This window comes from Eptesicus fuscus, chromosome 5 (assembly GCF_027574615.1).
Source record: "Eptesicus fuscus isolate TK198812 chromosome 5, DD_ASM_mEF_20220401, whole genome shotgun sequence".
NCBI lineage: Eukaryota > Metazoa > Chordata > Mammalia > Chiroptera > Vespertilionidae > Eptesicus > Eptesicus fuscus.
Window position 1 is genome coordinate 88,458,126 of NC_072477.1, and position 18,801 is coordinate 88,476,926.

General features: G+C 37.8%; 1 protein-coding gene across 3 annotated transcripts in view; it reads left to right on the forward strand.

Annotated features, from left to right (window-relative positions):
- Positions 1-18,801, forward strand: part of PRORP (protein only RNase P catalytic subunit) — a 134,762-nt gene that overhangs the window by 45,317 nt on the left and 70,644 nt on the right. For all 3 annotated transcript variants that reach the window (XM_054716542.1, XM_054716541.1, XM_054716543.1), the window contains one exon: positions 12,001-12,108. In XM_054716542.1, coding sequence (XP_054572517.1) covers positions 12,001-12,108 — 108 coding nt within the window. The remainder of the gene's footprint in view (positions 1-12,000; positions 12,109-18,801) is intronic.

The window sequence follows — 18,801 nt, forward strand, 5'->3', positions numbered from 1 at the left end:
TCTCAAAGAAATTTGGCCATTAGATGCAAAGATGCATTTTTTATTGTTGTTCCCATGTTAAAAGCAGTGCTTCCAACCAAAATAACTGGTATTCCCCTATTTTTCCATATTCACTATGACTAACGTCAGTTGTTTTAATACTCCTTTGTTTTGGAAAATATGTATTATCTGATTTTTTTTCAGTACATTGAATATAATTAACATGTTAAGATCACTCTTTCTTTTATGATGTAATGTTTCACATATACATTATTTTAGTCCTCCTGTTTCTCCTTGGTTGTTATTCCTAGAGTATGACATTAACTAAATAAAATAAATGAGTGATCTATTTTGAACTTCCTGGTAAGATTAGTATCAAAGTCTCAGAATAGAAGTAAGCCATCATACACATATGGACTATCATTCTACAAAAATTTAAGTGTTTTAACCTCTTTTAAATGAAAAGGGTAAAAAAAGTTTTAATGACTCTTTTCATACCGCTTATTGAGAAAAACCAGTTGATTAACCTGTTTGTTTTCTCATCTATAATGTAGGAGGAGTAATAAATAGAAGAGTCAAGTTCTACTGCCTTGTATGTTGTTAGAGTCATTTCTAATTATGAAGCTAGTTCTTTGATGGCAGAGCTGGATCACCTCTGTTCTATACCTCATGTGTCATGAGTAGGGTACAGCTATGCCATTCTTTCATTTCTTTTTTTTTTTCACACATCTTTGGATCCTTTTGCTACTCATTTATGATTAGGTAACAACCACAAAACAACTAATATTAGATCTGCTTCATAGTTTCTATTAAGTTGAATAAGGTAGCAAATTTAAAACTTTGGATTAACTTTTATAATTGTTTGTACATATATTTACTGTTTCCCATATAATGGTAATAAAGAATTGATTTTCATAAAGACATTATACTTATTCTTTGAGCTTCCAGATTGCCTAGTTGTTAAGCCTCAAACATGCAAAATGTGTTTAGTAAGGAGGGCATTTCTCTGCCTAGAAGGCTCTTCCCCCAAAGGGAGCATGCTCCTTCACTTCATTCAGTTCTGTTCAAATGTCACCTCATTAGAAAGGCTTTTTCCTTTTAACATAACTAAAATAGAGAGGCAAGGGAGAGTGGTGCTAATACCTACTCATTAGCAGTCATTCTCCATTCTGACACCCTACCACACAGCAACTACTAATCTACTTTCTGTCTATAGATTTACCTATTCTGGATATTTCATATAAACTGAATAATATAAATGTATGATTGACTTCTTTCACTTAGGATATTTTAGTGGTTAGTTCTCATCTTTTTGTTTTTATTTATTCCTTGGAAACATCTTTGTGAGATTTCAGTTGGAGCTCTATCCTTTGGCCTTGATATCTATAACATTCTTCTCATAATATTCTCTTTTTGTTCTTTTCCTCTGCATTCTAATAGAACTTGTCAAAGTTTGTGCTGCATTTCACAATAATCCATGTTCTAGTATATTAGTTCTGACAAAGATTTAATTTTGCTGTTGGATTTTGTTTTTTCTTAAATTTATATATATACTAGGAGCCCGTTGCGCGAAGTTTCGTGCAATAGACCTTCCTTCACCTGGCTGCCGGCACCAGTTATCCGCCAGCAGCAGTTTTCCTCTGGCCACCCGCCGATCAGAGTGCCTCCCGCCAGCACGATCGGCCACCCCGAGAGGAACTCCGATCGGGCGGTGGCCAGAGGAAAACTGCTGCTGGCGGAAAACTGGTGCCAGCAGCCATGCAATCGGCCACCCTGAGTTCTGCCACCAGCGTCTTCCGCAGCGCCGGGCCGTTTAAGCCGGCGGTAGGAACGGGGGTCGGGGACTCGAGAGTCCCTGCCCCCCGCTCCTACCGCCAGCCAATCGGCCACCCTGAGTCCCGCCCCCTGTGCCTCCAGCCGGCCCAATCGTGGGCCTAGCGGAGTGATGGTAATTTGCATATTACCATTTTATTAGGTATGATTTCCAGATCCCTCTGCATCTCTTGCTGTTCTGTCCTTACAGCTCGTTGCTCTTTCTTAATAGATAAAACTGAGTTTTATCCTTTTATAGTAAGAAGACAGTAATAAAAAATGTCCTCTGCCTATCCCCTAAGCTCCTAAGCTCCTGGTGTTTCCCATGGCTTCCTTCCTCTCCTCCTCCTCTACCCACTCTTGTCCATTTTTAACCACTCTTCTGGTTTTCTCTACCACCTGCATGCCAGTGACACACACATCTATATAACTCCAGCCCTCACATTCTCATTAAATCCTATACTTTCTTTTGGGCATCTTCCTGAATATCATTCTTTCAGTGACAGGATAAGAACAGTAAACTGTTTTATTCTTTGTCTGAAAATGTTTACTTGAAAGATAGTTTAACTATATAAATTTTAGTATTTTCCCTGAGCATTTTGAAGATAGTAGTCCTTGTCTTCTGGATGAACCTTGAAGAATGTTCTAAAAATTGATTGTGATGTTGCAAAACCTGTGAATTGAATTACATACTTCAAATAATTGAATGGTATGGATTTGTGGATTTTTATATGCTAGATCATTAACCAATCTTTAATCAAGCACAATCCCAGCAGTAGCCCTACAAAGAAATATTTGTTCTTTGTTTAAATTTACCCTCAATTAAAACAACTAAGCTTGCAAATTGGAAATGCCCTATGCCATAGTTAGTTTGCTATCTCACTAGGTCAACTCTTTGTTGTGCCTTTTCAGCATGATCCACTCAGAGGCTTTTGACTGCAATAGCATACGTAAATTTGGGTAGTTGGAAAAGGGAGCATTTTAGAGGCTCACCGAAGGAAGTATTACAGAGTCCCAGACTAGAAATATACTTAGTGAGCAGAGCTTTAGTAATGGGAAAAATAGCCCAACTTGACATCTTGGATTTTTCTGTCTTATTGGAAGACATGGATCAAGAGAATGATCTTTGGATCTGATTTTTAATTTTATTTTATTACACATTCTGTGATTACACGAGCCTCCTGCCACTCACCTTTCAAACAAACCATCTCAAGTATACCCTTTTCCATTCTGTGATTTTAAGGGATTTCCAAGTCGTGTTAACATAGAATATCAGAACTGGAAGGGGATTTTATGAGTTATCTAGTTTAACGCTTGATTTTTACAGATGTCCATTTTGCTAGTAATATTGTGATACCTTAGTTTGTCATTACTCCTGAGGTGAATATAATGTAGTACTAAGAGCAGCACTAAAATGACAGATTGGAAGTGTAGTGGGAAATCTTGTTCATGTTCATTATTAGTGAAACCTGAATTTTAGAAAGTTAGTGCACTTGTTCTGTTTCCCTTGATTCATTCAGAGTAGAACAAAAACAGTCATATTATATGTAAACTTTATTATCATATTATATGATAGCTTTATTTTCATTTATAAAAAATAGTATCCCTATTCTAACCAATATTTAGTTTTGATATTAATTGGAACTTTCTAACCATTTGTAGGAAATATATTTTGGGTAGAGAAATTTTAAAACAAGGTGTTTTGCTAAATAGAAAGGAAAGAGGTTGGTCCAGACAACTGGAGCTGAAGAGGATAGAAAAGTCAAATGAGAAATGAAAGCATGCACATGGATCAATGGTTATTTTAAAGATGAAGTATATTATGTATAGTATTAGGATTTTCTTTCTTTTGCTTTTTGATCAGTTTTATGAAAGTACTAGAGCCCAGTGCACGACATTCATGCACTGGGGGTGAGGGGGGTCTCTCAGCCTGGCCTGCGCCCTTTTTGCAGTCTCGGAGCCCTCGGGGTATGTCCAATCGATGGCTTTGTCAGTCGGACATCCTTAGAGCTGCTGCAGAGGTGGGAAAGGCTCCCGCCACCGCCACTGCACTCGCCAGCCATGAGTCCGGCTTCTGGCTGAGCGGCGCTCCCCCTGTGGGAGCACACTGACCACCAGGGGGCAGCTCCTATGTTGAGTATATACCCCCGGGTGGTCAGTGCATGTCATAGTGACCAGTCATTCCGTCATTCGGTCGATTTGCATATTACCCTTTTATTATATAGGATAATTTATAAATACTAAAATTTGCCAATGTACAATTCAGTGACTTTTTTGTTGTTAATCCTTACCTGAGGATATTATTCCATTGATTTTTAGAGAGAGTGGTAGGGTGGGGGAGAGGTAGAGAGAAACATCTATGTGATTGCCTCTAGGGATCGAGCCTGCAACTGAGGTATGTGCCCTTGACCATAATCCAACCTGTGACCCTTTAGTCCACGGGTTGACACTTAATCCACTGAGCCAAACCGGCTAGTACTGTTAGTTTTTGTTTTGTTTTTTTAATCCTTACCTGAGGATACTTTTTCTTTCTTTCTTTCTTTCTTTATTTCTTTCTTTCTTTCTTCTTTTTTTTTTTTCTTTCTTTCTTTCTTTCTTTTTTTTAATATGTTTTTATTGATTTCAGAGAGGGGTAGGGAGAGAGGGATAGAAACATCAATGATGAGAGAGAATCATTGATCGGCTGCCTCCTGCACGCCCCCTACTGGGTATTGGGTATTGAGCCTGAAACCTGGGCATGTACAGTGACTTCCTGGTTCATAGGTCAGCACTCAACCACTGAGCCACATTGACCCAGCCCCAGGATCCTTTTTCTATTGATTTTTTTTTTTTTTTTTTTTTTAAGAGAGAGAGTGGAAGGGAGGCAGGAGGGAGAGAGAGAAAGAGAGAGAAAAATCAACGTGAGAGAGACGCATTGATTGGTTGCCTCCCGCACGCCTGGAACCAGGGTCCGGGATCAAACCTGTAACAGAGGTATGTGCCCTTGACTGGGGAATCGAGCCTGAGACCCTTCGGTCTGCAGGACAGTGCTCTAACTACTGAGCAATTGGCCAGGGCCAATTCTGTGAGTTTTGACAAATGCAACCGATTGTATATTAACCTCCATAATCAAGATATGGTATAATTACACCCAAAAGTTCCATTGTGTTCATTGCAGTCACTTCCCTCTCGCCACTTCCTGGAACATTAATCTGCTTTTTGTTGAAAGGTTTTGCCTGTCAATTTCATGTAAATGAAAATCATGCAGTATACAAGTAGTTTTTTATGTCTACCTTTTACCATTTTGTATAATACTTTTGAGATTCATCTATGTTGTTATGTGTATCAGTAATTTCTTATTATGATGAATAGGATTCCATTGTCTGGATGTACCACATTTTCCCCATTAATTTCCAGTTAATGGACATTTTAATTATTTCCAGATTTTGGCAATAAGAAATAAAGTCATTATTAACATTCATGTACAAGTCTTTGTATGAATGTAGGTTTTCATTTCTCTTCTATAAATACCTAGAGGTGGGATTGCTAAGTTGTAAGATAAATGTATACTAAACTTTAGAAGAAACTTGTCAAATTATTTTCCAAAGTGTTTATACCATTTTGCATTTCCAGCAGCAATGTGTGAAAGTTCCAGTTGCTCCACATATTTGTTATGGTCAATTTTTTTAAATTTTAGCCCTGCTGGTGGGTATATAATGATATCTCACTGTGGTTTTTAAATTTGCATTACCTTAATGACTAATTACGTTGAATATCTTTCCCTGTGCTTATTTTTCTAAAGGAAGTTCATCTTTGTAACATTGATACAGAATATTATCTAATCCATAGTTGATACTCAGGTTTGTCACTTGTCACAATAAGCTTTTCCTTTTCCAGATCCAGTCCAGGATCACACTTTGTGTTTAGCTGTCATGTTTCCTTGGTTTCCTTTAATCTGCAGTGAAAAAGCTCAGCTTCCATTGTCTTTCTTGGACCTCCACTTAAAAACATACACACTATAGGCCTATTATTTTGTGGAATGTCTCTCAGTTTGAGATATTGCTTTATCTTTGTAAAAATACCACAAAAATGCTATTATGTTCTCACCAGCTTCCTATCAAGAGGCTCGATATATGAATATCAGTGATGACTTTATGTGTTGCCTAAGACATTTTTGTTGATCCTAATGTGAATAATTTGTCTGTTTTCTTCAAGAATTTTTATAGTTTTGGCTTTTTGGTTTAAACTTATGATCTATTTCAAAGTAACTTTTTAGTGTGATCTGAGATAGGAGTTGAGGTTCATTTTCCCCCCAACTTTTTCTCTGTTTAATTTTCTTGTTTTTCTGTTTTCTATTTCTTTGATTCTGCACTTTGTTATTCTACTTTCTTTGAAATTTAATTTGCTCTTCTTTTCTAGCTTAAGGTGAAAACTTAGATCAATGATTTTAGGCCTTCTTTTCGTATAAACATTTAAAGCTATACATTTTCCTCTAAATATTGCTTTATTGCATACTATGAATTTTGATATGTAATCTTTTATTATCACTTAGTTAAAATATTTTCTAATTGCCTGTGTAATTTTTATTGACCACAGGTTATTTAGAAGTGTAATTTAGAAATAATTGGGACGTTTATAGATATTTTCTGCTATTGGTTTCGGGTTTAATTGTGAGTGTGATTAGCAAACATACTCTTCCAGATTTTAATATTGTGAAATATTTGAGACGTATTTTATGGCCTAGAGCTTGTGAATGTCTTGGTGTCCCATGTGTACTTGAAAAGAATAAATATTCTGCCATTGTTGGGTCTCCAATCCTTCAGATATCAATCAATCAAACTATTAGTGTAGTTTATGTTGTTTCTATCCTTACTGATTTTTATCTACTTGTTATATCATTATGGAGAGAAGAGTGTTGCAATCTCCATCTATAATTGTAAACTTATTTGTTTCTCTTTTTAGTTCTGTCAAGTTTTCCTTCATGTATTTCAAAGCTATTTCTTATATATGAGTATACTTCCTGGAATATTGATCTTGTCATTATGCAGTGTCTGTTTTTACTTTTTGTAATACTCCTTTTCATGAAGCCTGTTTTGTTTATTACCACTCCAACTTTCTTAAGCTTACCAATATATATTTTCTCCCTGCTTTTTGCTTTCAGTTTATCTTTATATTTAAAAGGACATCTATTACAAAAAGCACTTTTGATAGTGTTGAATTTAAATATTTTGCTCTGTTTTCTATTTTTTTGCTCCCTCTGTTCCTCCTCTCATGTGGGTTTGTGTGTGTGTGTGTGTGTGTGTGTGTGTGTGTGTGTAGGGGGTAGCGGGTGGATAATCAGAATTTTTTTAGTATTTTATTTAATTATTCTGCTGGATTTTTGCCAATACATTTTCTGCATTGCTTTTTAATGTATGATTTGGGATTACAATATGAATCTTTAACTTAATCCAGTCCGCTTAGAGCTTAGGTTTTACCATTTCATGTAAAATGTAGGAATCTTTTTTTTTTTTTAATATATTTTATTGATTTTTTACAGAGAGAAAGAGAGAGGGATAGAGAGTTAGAAACATTGATGAGAGAGAAACATCGATCAGCTGCCTCTTGCACACCCCCTACTGGGGATGTGCCCGCAACCAAGGTACATGCCCTTGACCGGAATCGAACCGGGGACCCTTGAGTCCGCAGGCCGACGCTCTATCCACTGAGCCAAACCGGTTTCGGCAAATGTAGGAATCTTAATAGCAATAGAATTTTATTTACCACTTCGTGGTCTTTATTATTTTCATACATACCACATTTGTATATGTTTTAAGCCTTATAGTACAGTGTCATAATATTTTTCTTTAACAGGTCAGGTCTTTTAAAGAAATTAAAAGAAGAAACATATTCTTTTTTATAATTACCCCTGTGTTTACCATTTCTAATGTTTTTCTCTCCCCGCCCCCCCTTTTTATTGAGTTTATTGGGATGACACTGGTTAACAAAATTATATGGGTTTTATCTGATGTTTTACATTTCTTCTTCTACATCCAGTTTCCATCTGATATTATTTCCCTTCATCCTGAAGAAATTGCATTAGCATTTCTTATGATGCAGGCTTGCTGGTGATGAATTCTCTTAGTTTTCATATACTTGAAAATGCCTATTTCACTTTACTTTTTTACCTCAGTGCTTCAAAAATTTTTTGCCAGATATAAGTCTAGTTTGACAGGGTTTTTGTTTGTGTTCTGTCATCACCTTAAAACATCCTCTCATTGTCTTCTGGCCCCATTGTCTGATGGGAATTCAACTGTCATTTGTATCATTATCTTATATATAACTAGGGGCCCAGTGCATGAATTCGTGCACCTTGAAAGGAACTGTGGGCCATGAGGCTGTGGTGGCACAGGGGCGGGTCTTGGCCCATCCTCTGTGCCGCCTCCCGCCACGTTCCCCTGTTCCCTGTATGCGGGAGTCCCACTCCCGCCGCCGCTGCTCTCATGTGCCAGCCCCGCTTGCATCCGCTGCCGGCGCAGAGCGATCAGGCCAGTGCCAGCAGTGGATGTGAGTGACAGCTCCAGCACCGACAACAACGGGTGCGAGCGGGGCGTTCACCGGCAGCGGGTGCAAGAGGTGGCTGCTGGCCCCGATCACCCCTCAGGAACAGAGGGAGGTGGAGAAGCCCTGAGGGACAATCGGGGCTGGCACCGGGCACCGACAGTGGGTGCGAGCGGCGGCACTGGCTGCGGGTGTGAGAGGGGCTGGTGCCAGCAGCGGGTGTGAGTGGAGGCTCTGCTGCTGGCAGCGGGTGCGAGCAGTGGCACCGGCGCTGGCAGCAGGTGCGAGTGCTGGGTGGGACCATGGCATGGGAGCAAAGAATTTTCAGTAACCACCAGAGGTTCGCTCCGATGACAGCGACCTGTGCCCCGCCTTGGTCTGGCGCCCCCGCTCACCTGCTCCACCATCTTGTCACAGCCGATGCCCGCCATGTTTCACACTCTGCCACCTGCTGCCGATGCCCGCCATGTTCCATGCGCTCCCCCTGGTGGTCAGTGAACGTCATAGCCACCGGTTGTTCGGTTGTTCGGACGTTTGGTCTATTTGCATATTAGGGTTTTATATATATATATATATATATATATATATATATATATATATATATATATATATAAATTTTATATATATATATGTAACTTTCCTGGATGCTTTAAAGATTTTTTCTTTATCTTTGCTTTTCAGCAGTCTTACTATGATGTGCCTAGTTATAGATTTCTTTATATTTATCGAGCTTTTAATTTGCTCTGCTTCTTGGGTCGCATAACTTATGTTTTTCATCAAATTTGGGAAAAACAAAACCTGGGGCAGATTTATACACATATTTTTGTTGTTTCCTCCTTTAACCATTATTCACACATGTTTTTTCTACCTTCTCCTTTCTATCCTCTCATTCAGGAGTCTAATTACATAATTTAATCTGTTTCACATTGTTTCACAGGTTACCAAGGCTCAATTCATCTTTTACTTTCCACCTTTTTTCCCCTTTCATATTGGATCGTTTCTATTGCTCTGTGATTTGTGTTCACTGACTTTTACTTCTGCCATCTCCAGTCAGTTAAATCCAGCATGTGAATATTTTATTTCATATTTGTGCTTTTTGGTTCTAGAATGTTTTTATAATTTCTATAGATACTTCTTAACTTACAGTGAGGTTACGTCCAGATAAACCCATCATAAATTGAAATATTGTAAGTAAAAATTGCATTTAATACACCTAACCTACCTAACATCATATCTTGCCTAATTTATCTTAAAGGTACTCAGAAAACAGTATCAAAAAAATGCTGACAACATAGTATACTATAGAATATCTGTTGTTTACCCTCATGATCATATGCCTTGACTGGGAGCTATGGCTCACTGTCACTGCCCAGCATCATGAGAGAGTATTATACTACATGTTGCTCACCCAAGAAAAGATCAAAATTCAGAATATGAGTATGGTTTCTATGGAATGCACCATCATAAAGATGAAAAATTGTGAGTTAGGGACTCTCTGTATTTGTGTATTCCCTTCTTTGCATTCATCATAACTATATTTTCCTTTAAATTCTTGAATGTATTCACAATCGTTAAAGTTCTTGTCTGCTAACTCCAGCATCTGGACTTTACATTGATTTCTATTGATTTTCTTTTCACTTGTCTCTGAGTCACATTTTCCTCATATTTTTAAATTATATATGGACATTGTGATGGACAAATTGCAAAGGCTCTGGGTTCTATCATCTTCCTCTGGAAATTATTGATTTTTTTGCTTTGGAGGAATATTAAACTTGTTTAGACTTTAGACTTTGTCCCTTGCAGTGGATGGTAGCTGAAATCTCTGCTGAGGTCTTTCAAGTCTTTTATCTGTTGTTTTTTTGCAGGGCTCTTTGGAGTCTTCTTCATGCATGTGTAGATCAAGGGTTAGTCAAGGATTGGGGCAGATTTATACACAGATTTTTGTTGTTTCCTCCTTTCTAGCAATCCCTCTTTCACTTTTTAGCCTCTTGGGCAGTCCTGAATTCTGTCTTTTGATCCTGAAACCAGTAAGTCTGCACTTTTCTGTTTGATTTCTCTCTGCCCCTGCCAACCATGCTGATTCTGGCAAAAAGCCATGTACAGACAAATTTTACCTTGTGCATTTTTCTTCTTTTCTAGTTTTCTATAGATAGTAACAAACCATCCCAAATGTAGTAGCATAAAACAAAAACATTTATAAGTTACTATTATTGTTATCTCTCATGGTTCTAGGCCTGGACTAGACTGTTGGATAATTCTTACTTGAGTGTTCTGTTGTAATCAAATGGGGGCTGAGGTCATTTTGAACTCTTCCTCACTCTCACAGGTCTGATGATTGATCCTGGCTATTGCCTGGGATTCAGTTGAACCATCAGGTGGAGCTCCTACATGTGGCCTCTGCATGGGCTTTTTATGAAAGCTAGGTTCTATGCGCTAGTAGCCTAGGAGAATCAGATAGAAGCAACATTGCCTTTTATTACCTAGTCCTAGAAGTCAGATAGCTCCACTTCTGCCACATTCCTTTCATTGAGCCAGTCAGAAAGGTGAGCTCATATTCACATGGAGGGAATTAGACTCCACTTGAGTCGGGAGTAATGTCAAAGAATTTCAGACATGTTTTGAAATCACCAAATCTTTTTTCAGATGTGTCCTCCAGTTTCTGCCTGCTTTTAGTCATTCTCTAGTTCCTTCAAATAGCTGTTTTTTATATAGAATTTATGTTATCTGTTAGTCCAATACAAACTACTCCATCATTACCAGAAGTGAAACTCCCTCTCCTCTATCACACTTGACATCCTATGTAATAAAACCCTAAAATGCAAATCGAATGAACGGTGGAACGACCGGTCTCTATGATGCGCACTGACCACCAGGGGGCAGACGCTCATCGCAGGAGCTGCCCCCAGGATGCAGCCCCTGACAGCGGTGGTGGCAGGGGGCGGGGCCGGCGAGTGGGCGGCGCCAGCAGGGGCTCCCCAATTGCCCACAGATGGGCCCTGATCACCAGCCAGGCCTAGGGACCCTACCCATGCACAAATTTTGTACAGTGGGCCTCTAGTTTAATATAATTTACTTGCTTATTTGGTTCATTTTATGTCTCCTCCTACTAAAATGCAGGTCCCATTAAGTTAGGGTTTTTTGTCTTTTTGGCAACTGCTTGGAACATTGTAGATGCTCACCAAATATTTGTTGAATAAGCGGATGAATATTCGGTTCTCCAAACAGCCATAAGTAAGCAAAAGCCTCTTGATGACAAAAGAGGAGCTACAAATTATAGAGCTTTGTTCTTTCAACACAGTTGCACTGGTAGACTGGCATATCTTAAGTTTACTTCTCCTTGACTTACAGAACAGGACATAGAGATTTCACATTTTATTCTCATCATGACTATTATGTGTGTCAGTTTAGCAGACTAGATAGATAGCTGGTTACAGATAAAATGAAATAGCATGGGAAAATACTTTGTGAAATGTGAAGCTCTATGAGATTATAAGGTGTGTCAGATAAGAATATGCATTTGCAACTGTTATGCTGGCTTTTTCAGATTTCATTTTGAAAGTATCTTTGTGTTTTTATGTATTTTTAAGAGATAAATATTTTGAATTCCCAAAACTAATAAAAGTCATAGCAGTATGTTTATAAAAAAGCCCTATGTCTTTATTAATGTTCTGTCTGATTTTTCTTTTTTAGGAACTTAAGAGATTTCAAAACTTTGTGAAACATTGTCCTCCTTTTGATGTCGTCATTGATGGGCTTAATGTTGCCAAGATGTTTCCTAAAGCTCGTGAGTCTCAAGTTGTAAGTACAAGCTTTATTTTGTTATTCCAAATCTCTAGAAACTATTTATTGTACCCACTTGTGATCTTCCTGGGATCTCATAGCTCCCCATTTTTCCTTCTTCTAAAAATAAAGCTCTTAAAGGTGCCATAGCGACCAACTGCTCAACTAAGATTTGTTGTTTTCATCTCTGGGAAATAAATGGCTCTTACAGGCTGAACAAGAATGAGAGATTAAAAAGTCCAAGTAATAAAGGGCCAGTTCAGCCCTTTTTGTAACCTATAGCTAACTTTCTACTCTCCATTTACTCTATCATTTCCTTGTAGGTCACATCCCTTATTTGAAAATCATCAGCATATACTATCAAGATTCATTAATCATTCATTACATTTGTTTTTTTCAAACATAATATGTTTGTAAATTAACCTAAGCAGGTTTTTTTGTAAGGTAATAATTTTTTTTCAATCGCTTTATAGATGTCATAGTAGTTTCCAATAGGAATATAATGATTTTTGTAGCAGTTGTGAGCAATTATTTTAATCCGCATTTTACAGTTCAGAAAATTAGAAAATTGAGGCTAATTTTATACAGCAAATCCTTAAAAAGCAGTCATAACATCAAAATTAGTTTGTGGAGAGCTCTAAGGTTTCAGTCTTGTGGCTCTTACTGCTGGCAATCTATGGTCATTCATCTGTAAAACTCTTTTATTTCTTAAAAATTGCTGCCAACTTAAAAGTGGTTTCTCAGAGATTCTACTAGAATATTTTGCCGTTTACACTCAGAAAATACAAGTACTAACAAAGAAGAAGGTTGATATACAGAAATTTCTTTATATGCCTTTTCTTTATATTTATGCCTACCTTTTTATGGTCAAGTATGTGCTTTTTAATCCTTATTTTTTTAAAAACAAAGCAAGTGGAACATATTTTCGTCTCTTAGGCACTATAAGGGGCCTTTGAGGCAGTAACATTGACAAAGGCAAAGCGAAAAAAGGAAACATAATTATCACTAATTCTTGGTAGAGCTAGAATCAGAAAGGCTCATTCTAAAGAGTTCATCTAATCTAGTCTGTGAAATTGACATATGATAGTCATGATGAAAATGAAATGTCAAAATCTTTATGTCCTAGTCTGTAAGCCAAGGAGAATTAGAAAGTGTGCTGCGCCAGCACAGCCAAGGGTTCGGCGAGCCTGAGGGAGGGCCGGTGAAGGATGAAGAAAAGACAGACAAAGAGAATAAGCTGGGTCTAGGTGGATCTTCTGTGCCTGGCTGAGGCCACAGAACAGATCCAGACAGCAAGCTGAGCCTTTATTTTAGTCAGAGGTAAACAAGGTAGTGGTCAATATAGTTACAATGTTTTTGTAAGTTTCACTTGTTTTGGCAGCACTTGTTGCACCTCTCACAGCCCATTAAGCTACCCAGGAAGGATCTAGGGAGCAGTCACAAGATCAAGCTTAATTATGCTAAGAGGGCTGTGCCCTCTAAGCTAGGACTTGTTTTTGGCTTTGCCAACAGGTCAGTCTGAGGCTTAACCCTATAACCACTCCCTACAAGAAAGTGTCATATTTGTTTATCTTTTGTTTGACTTTCAACTTCACACAAAGCACTAAAAATTGGCTTGCCAGAAATATATAGCCTGAATTGAACTAACTTTTGGGGGAAAAGTAAAATGTTGAAGGTGATGTAGTTGACACATTCCCTGGCATTATGGAAGAAAATGTACACATTTTGAATTCCCAAATTAGCACAAGCATGTAAAACTCGCGGCCCACAATGAATAATTTTGCAGCCCAGCCAACATAACAGTATGTAAGAAACATTTTAATAAAAATTTTATAACTTAATTTTTACAATGTCCTGTTATACATAATTATTAATAACGAACTACAACGTTTGCTAATGACTGGTTACTATAATTGTGTTGCATTCATTTCCCTTACTTGCCTTGACGCACCATTTCTCTCTACTAATACTAGCAGCGAATATTTTAGCAGCCGATTGCCACGTCATTAGTCTTGGACTGACTTGTTTGGTGTGTGCAACGGGAAATATTTCACTTTCGGAAAACAAGAAAAATAGATTTATTTGCGTTATGCTTATTAATTTGTGCAGTTACTCAGTGTCTGGTAAGTTAATGTTCATTAAAAAAGTATTAATTAATGAGCACCAAAGCCCTACTGGAACAAGTCCTGCCCCATAAACGTGTCTCCAGCATAGCAGTTCTTCCGTTATAGACACAGCGGGTCCTCACAGCCAATTGGCCTGGAGGTCAGTTCCTCCCAGTGACACCAACAACAATCAAGACTTAACTACAACAAGGCTGTACACACAGTACACAAAGGGGTGCACCAAGAGTGTCCACCTCAGGTAACTGGGAGGCTGACCCCTTGAACCAATAGGACACCTAGTACACAAAGCTACCCAGCAACTCAGGGAAGCAGCGAAAATGAGGAGGCAAGGAAACAGATCCCAAACGAAAGAAATGGAGGAGAACAAACGACTGGACATAGAGTTCAAAACCACGGTTATAAGGTTTTTCAAGAATTTCATGGAAAAGGCCGATAAATTTAATGAGACCCTCAAGGATATGAAAAAGGACCAACTAGAAATTAAACATACACTGACTGAAATAAAAAATATTATACAGAGACCCAACAGCAGACTAGAGGAACGCAAGAATCAACTCAAAGATTTGGAATACAAAGAGGCAAAGGACACTCCTCCAGAGAAGCAAGAAGAGAAGAGAATTCAGAAAGTTGAAGATAGTGTAAGAAGCCTCTGGGACAACTTCAAGCGTACCAACATCAGAATTATGGGGGCGCCAGAAGAAGAGAGAGAGCAAGACACTGAAAACCTATTTGAAGAAATAATGACAGAAAACTTCCCCCACCTGATGAAAGAAATAGACTTACAAGTCCAGGAAGCACACAGAACCCCAAACAAAAGGAATCCAAAGAGGACCACACCAAGACACATCATAATTAAAATGCCAAGGACAAAAGACAAAGAGAGAATCTTACAAGCAGCAAGAGAAAAACAACTAGTTACCTAAAAGGGAGCACCCATACAATTATCAGCTGATTTCTCAACAGAAACTTTGCAGGCCAGATGGGAGTGGCAAGAAATATTCAAAGTGATGAATAGCAAGAACCTGCAACCAAGACTACTCTACCCAGCAAAGTTATCATTCAGAATTGAAGGGCAGATAAAGAGCTTCACAGATAAGAAAAAGCTAAAGGTGTTCATCACCACCAAACCAGTAGTATATGAAATGCTCAAAGGTATTCTCTAAAAAGAGGAAAAAGAAGAAAAAAGTAAAGATAAAAATTATGAACAAATACATATCTATCAACAAGTGAATCTAAAAGTCAAGTTAATTAAAAATCTGAGGAACAGAATAAACTGGTGAACATAATAGAATCAGAGGCATAGAATGGGAGTGGATTGATAATTCTCAGGGGGAAAGGGTTGTCTGTGTGGGGGGTACGGGAAGAGACTGGACAAAAATCATACACCTATGGATAAGGACAGCGGGGTGGAGGTAAGGGCAGAGGGGGGGTGGGAACTGGGTGGTGGGGAGATATGGGGGGGGAAAAAGAGAAACAATTGTAATAATCTGAACAATAAAGCTTTATTAAATTTTAAAAAATAATAATAAATAAATAAAAAGAAAAGTAGTTTAACCTTATTCATATTTATAGGCATGCAAATTAAAACATTTATGTTCCAGATTGGCAGAGATTTAAAAGTTGCTAGTATCCAGTATTTTGAATGGTTTGAAGAGGTGGTAGGTGGTGGGTGATTTGGCAATAACTTTGAATGCCTAAAATGTTGAAATTCCACTTGTAGGAACTGATATATTTACTCTAGTACATTAAGTTATATATCCAGATATGTTAGTTATAGCATTGTTTATAAGAAGAAAACTCTAATCAACCTAAATATCAATCCAGGACCTGATATATATATTGAAACATCCATTTAAAATGAAGTCGATATACACTGAGTGGCCAGATTATTATGATCTCTGAACGCATAGTAATCTGGCCACTCAGTGTATGTATGTATATATGAGAGGCCCAGTGCATGTATTCGTGCATGGGTGGGGGCCGGCCAGCCTGGCCAGGGGGAAGGGAAATGGGCGGTTGGCCGGCCTGCCTGCTGGTTGAACTCCTGGTCGAGGGGACAATTTGCATATTAGCCGTTTATTATATAGGATATACACTGAGTGGCCAGATTATTATGCATTCAGAGATCATAATAATCCTGCCACTCAGTGTATATCTGCTGATACAGAACAAAAGCTAAAGTGAGTGTCAGAAGCAAGTTGAAGAACAGCAAGCTTAGTTCCCCACTTGTGTTAAAAACCAAACCAAAGGATTACCAATATATAAATGTTTGTTAAATAAGTTTGTATATGTCTAGAAAATTTCTAGAAATTATACACACATAAAAACTTAATAGTGCCCTAGCCGGTTTGGCTCAGTGGATAGAGCATTGGCCTGCAGATTGAAGGGTCCCAGGTTCGATTCCAGTCAAGGGCACATGCCTGAGTTATGGGCTCGACCCCCAGTAGGGGGTGTGTAGGAGGCAATCGATCAGTGAATCTCTCTCATCATTGATGTTTCTAGCTCTCCCTCTCCGTTCCTCTCTGAAATCAATAAAAATATATTTTCAAAAAAAAATTAATAGTTAACTTTTGGAGTTGGGGATAGAATATAGGGTGGGACAAAAGTAGGTTCATGAGTACATGAAACACAGAGTTTATTCTTGTTTTATTATTTATTAATTATTGTGTTATTTTTTCTATGAACAACTGTAAGCTTACTTTTGCCCCAGCCTGTATAAGATGAGAGATTTCAATTTTTCATTTCCAATTTCTTAAATTTTCTTTAACAATGAATATATATTATTTTAAAATAAGACATAAATCCCCATTACAGAAAGTAAAAACGCATTCTTGGTAAATATTTTGAAATAACTATAATAATTTGTATCTTAGGGATGTACCATAATTTTTAATCATTTCCCTGTTTGTGGGCTTATTTGATTGTTTCCCATTTTTCACTATGGTAAATAATAATGCTTGGAAGAAGATTACTGTGAATGTTTCAGATTATTTCTTTAGAATAGATTCCCAGAAATAGAACTCTTGAATTAAAGGGTATGGATATTTGCAAAGGTCTCACTACATGTTGCCAAATTGCTTACCCAAATGATTATAGCCATTTGCTCCTAACAACAATGTATAAAAGTGCCCAAATAGAACACATTTCTTCAAGATTTCTTATTACATGATTGCTTCAACTATTTAGTTACATTTGTGCCATGAATCTGCTAAGTGAAAAGAGCTGGGCCAGTTTTTAGGTAAGACATTTAAAAAATTTGTAAACCAAGTTAAAATAGTCCGAAAGGAAATATCCTTGACTATTTTATTTGTCTGTCTGTCTGTCTGTCTCTCTCTCTCTCTCTTGTTGTTAATCCTCACCTGAGGATAGTTTTCCACTGATTTTTAGAGAGAGTGGAAAGGAGAGACAGAGAGAGACATCTGTGTGAGAGAGACACATCGATTGGTTGCCTCCTGCATGCACCGGACCAGGGCCGGGGAACCTGCAACCAAGAATTGAACCTGAGACCTTTCAGTTCGCGGGCTGATGGTCTATTCATTGAGCCAAACTGGCTAGGGCTGTCTCTCTCTTAATACAATTGCTTATAAGCATATATAAAGGAAAGATTAGAAATCCTAATTCTGTGTCTTGAGTTTTTTCATGTTTGTGTGAAGAAGTTTCCAGATTTACATTCTTTATTTCTGTTTTCATAGTTACTATATCGTTTCTCATGCTGTTGAGCATCTTTACCATCATTATTCTGAATTCTGTCTCAGATAAATTTCTTATCTCCATTTCATTTAGCTCTTCTTCTTCTGTTATTCTTTCATTTGGGGGTTATTTGTCTCCTCATTTTGGGTGCCTGTTTGGGTTTGTGACTATGTAATAGGTAGATCCACTCCAGATTTACAGATAACAGATTATTTTCGTTCTTCCCATGAACTCTGTATAATATGTTCCAAATTCTTTTTTATCCTTTCCCCTTAATGGTTAATTGTATATCCAACATAGTTCTCCATAAGCTAGTAAATGGACAAGACCATTTTTACATTCATCATTTAGAGAGTAGCACCATGATCTCAGAGCCTACATCGAAGGAGTGATAGAGATTAAGGCGCTAAAAATAAGTTCTGGTTGTGAATTTATTTTACTTTCTCAATTTTCATATGCATCTTTTATTTATTTGTTGATAGATATAGATACTTTTTAAAATCTAAAGTATGTCTTACAATTGATGTCAGCAGAAACTTGCCAGCTACCATGTAGAGTTCAGACTTATTAATGTTTGTCATTGCCTGGGTGTGGGCAAATTTAGCTAAACACAGCACATATCTGCTCATCTACTCGTCACCTCAGATGAGTTAGTTGCATTGGCAGGTCCGCACACTGTACTTTAAATTTTTGCTGAAGGTTTTCTTTTGTTGTTGTTGTTAATCCTCATCCAAGGATATTTTCCCATTGATTTTTAGAGAGAGTGGAAGGTAGAGGGAGAGACAGAGAAAGAGAAACATTAATATGAAAGGGACACATTGATTGGTTGCCTGCCACATATGCCCTGACCAGGGCTGGGGATTGAGCCTGCAACCAAGGTACGTGCCCTTGACTG